A 1,136-nucleotide genomic window follows, 5' to 3' on the forward strand; every position below is an offset into this window, starting at 1 on the left:
AATGGACCCTTCATCCATTTCCTCCGGAACGGAATAATGAGTTACCGTGCTTGCCGTGTCCAGGATGGAAGAAAAACAGAGGAACACTGCGACATACCTCTTCCACGAAAAACAAACAGGTTGGCGAGCCATTATCATTAATCCGTCTTCAAAGCCCTATACTTGATATTGTTGTATCAGTAAACAAGATTTTATATAAACGACTCCTTTTCATAGCAGAGTCGTGAAAGGAATGACTGCTTTCACGGTATCCAACGAACTGTCGTGAAAACGATGACTTCATCAGTGCTTTCTTTTCTTGGAGAGCAGCGACATGAACGGCTTATTTTAAAAATTGTATTGTTACAGATTAGATGGGGAAAGAAAAAAGTTTTTGAATGGGTTTTAATTTTTTTCAGTTTTGGTCACTTTTTGAAATGTTTTACAACCTCTTCAATGTTTAATTTATAATTTTTATATTTTCTTCATTATTTTCTAACGCGTTAATTGTTCATGGACGTACAAATCCATCCTTGGGTCATGCGTTTCCTTTCCTGTCTTGTTTGTAAATTTTAAGCGATTTATCTCTTAATGCACAACCAAAAAATACTTAAATAAAAGATGGTGCAAGGGCGCATGTTAAGTTTTTTATTAAGTCCGTTTTTTTAGTTTTCTTTATTTGTTTTTTATTGTTTTATAACCAAGTATGTATGTAGTGTAACATGAGTTAAATACTTTGTAGAGAGCATTAAATTTATCGACGACAAATCTGATCAGAAAAGATGTTTTAAACAGATTTTATAGATAGATAGGAAAACCTCAAAGGACAAAAATACAAAGACTTTACAGTGCATTAATATCTACAATTGGCAAAGTAAGTGATGCTGGTTATGAAATAGGTATCAGATAATAAGGTAATATCTATGTTGAATTTGGGATTTTGTTTTTATTTTAATAGAGCTTTTATCCATGCAACTTTCTATTATGACATTACTAATATAGATGATAATTCCATTCTCTGTGAAATTAGAAATGAACTTTACATATTTTTGAAAACAATCTGAATTTAATATTTTCACTTATATTTGTCCTACCTGCAGAGTAGAAGCAGCTGAGTCACTAGTCTCTGACAGTCCTGTCCCTCTCGGGATGCTGGA

At 32.9% G+C, this 1,136-nt stretch overlaps 1 protein-coding gene across 5 annotated transcripts in view; it reads right to left on the bottom strand.

Moving 5' to 3' along the window:
• The window catches only part of pcdhb (protocadherin b), a 37,935-nt gene that overhangs the window by 15,170 nt on the left and 21,629 nt on the right, over positions 1 to 1,136 (bottom strand). Inside the window, exon 3 of one of the 5 annotated variants that reach the window (XM_017307063.1) lies at positions 1,044 to 1,073. The exons of the other annotated variants lie outside the window; for them this stretch is intronic. Within the exon in view, the coding sequence (XP_017162552.1) occupies positions 1,059 to 1,073 (15 nt within the window). The 3' untranslated portion in view covers positions 1,044 to 1,058. Of the gene's footprint in view, positions 1 to 1,043; positions 1,074 to 1,136 lie in introns of those variants that run through there. 5 annotated transcript variants of the gene reach the window in all.

This window comes from Poecilia reticulata, linkage group LG10 (genome assembly GCF_000633615.1).
Source record: "Poecilia reticulata strain Guanapo linkage group LG10, Guppy_female_1.0+MT, whole genome shotgun sequence".
In the NCBI taxonomy this organism is placed as follows: Eukaryota; Metazoa; Chordata; class Actinopteri; order Cyprinodontiformes; family Poeciliidae; genus Poecilia; species Poecilia reticulata.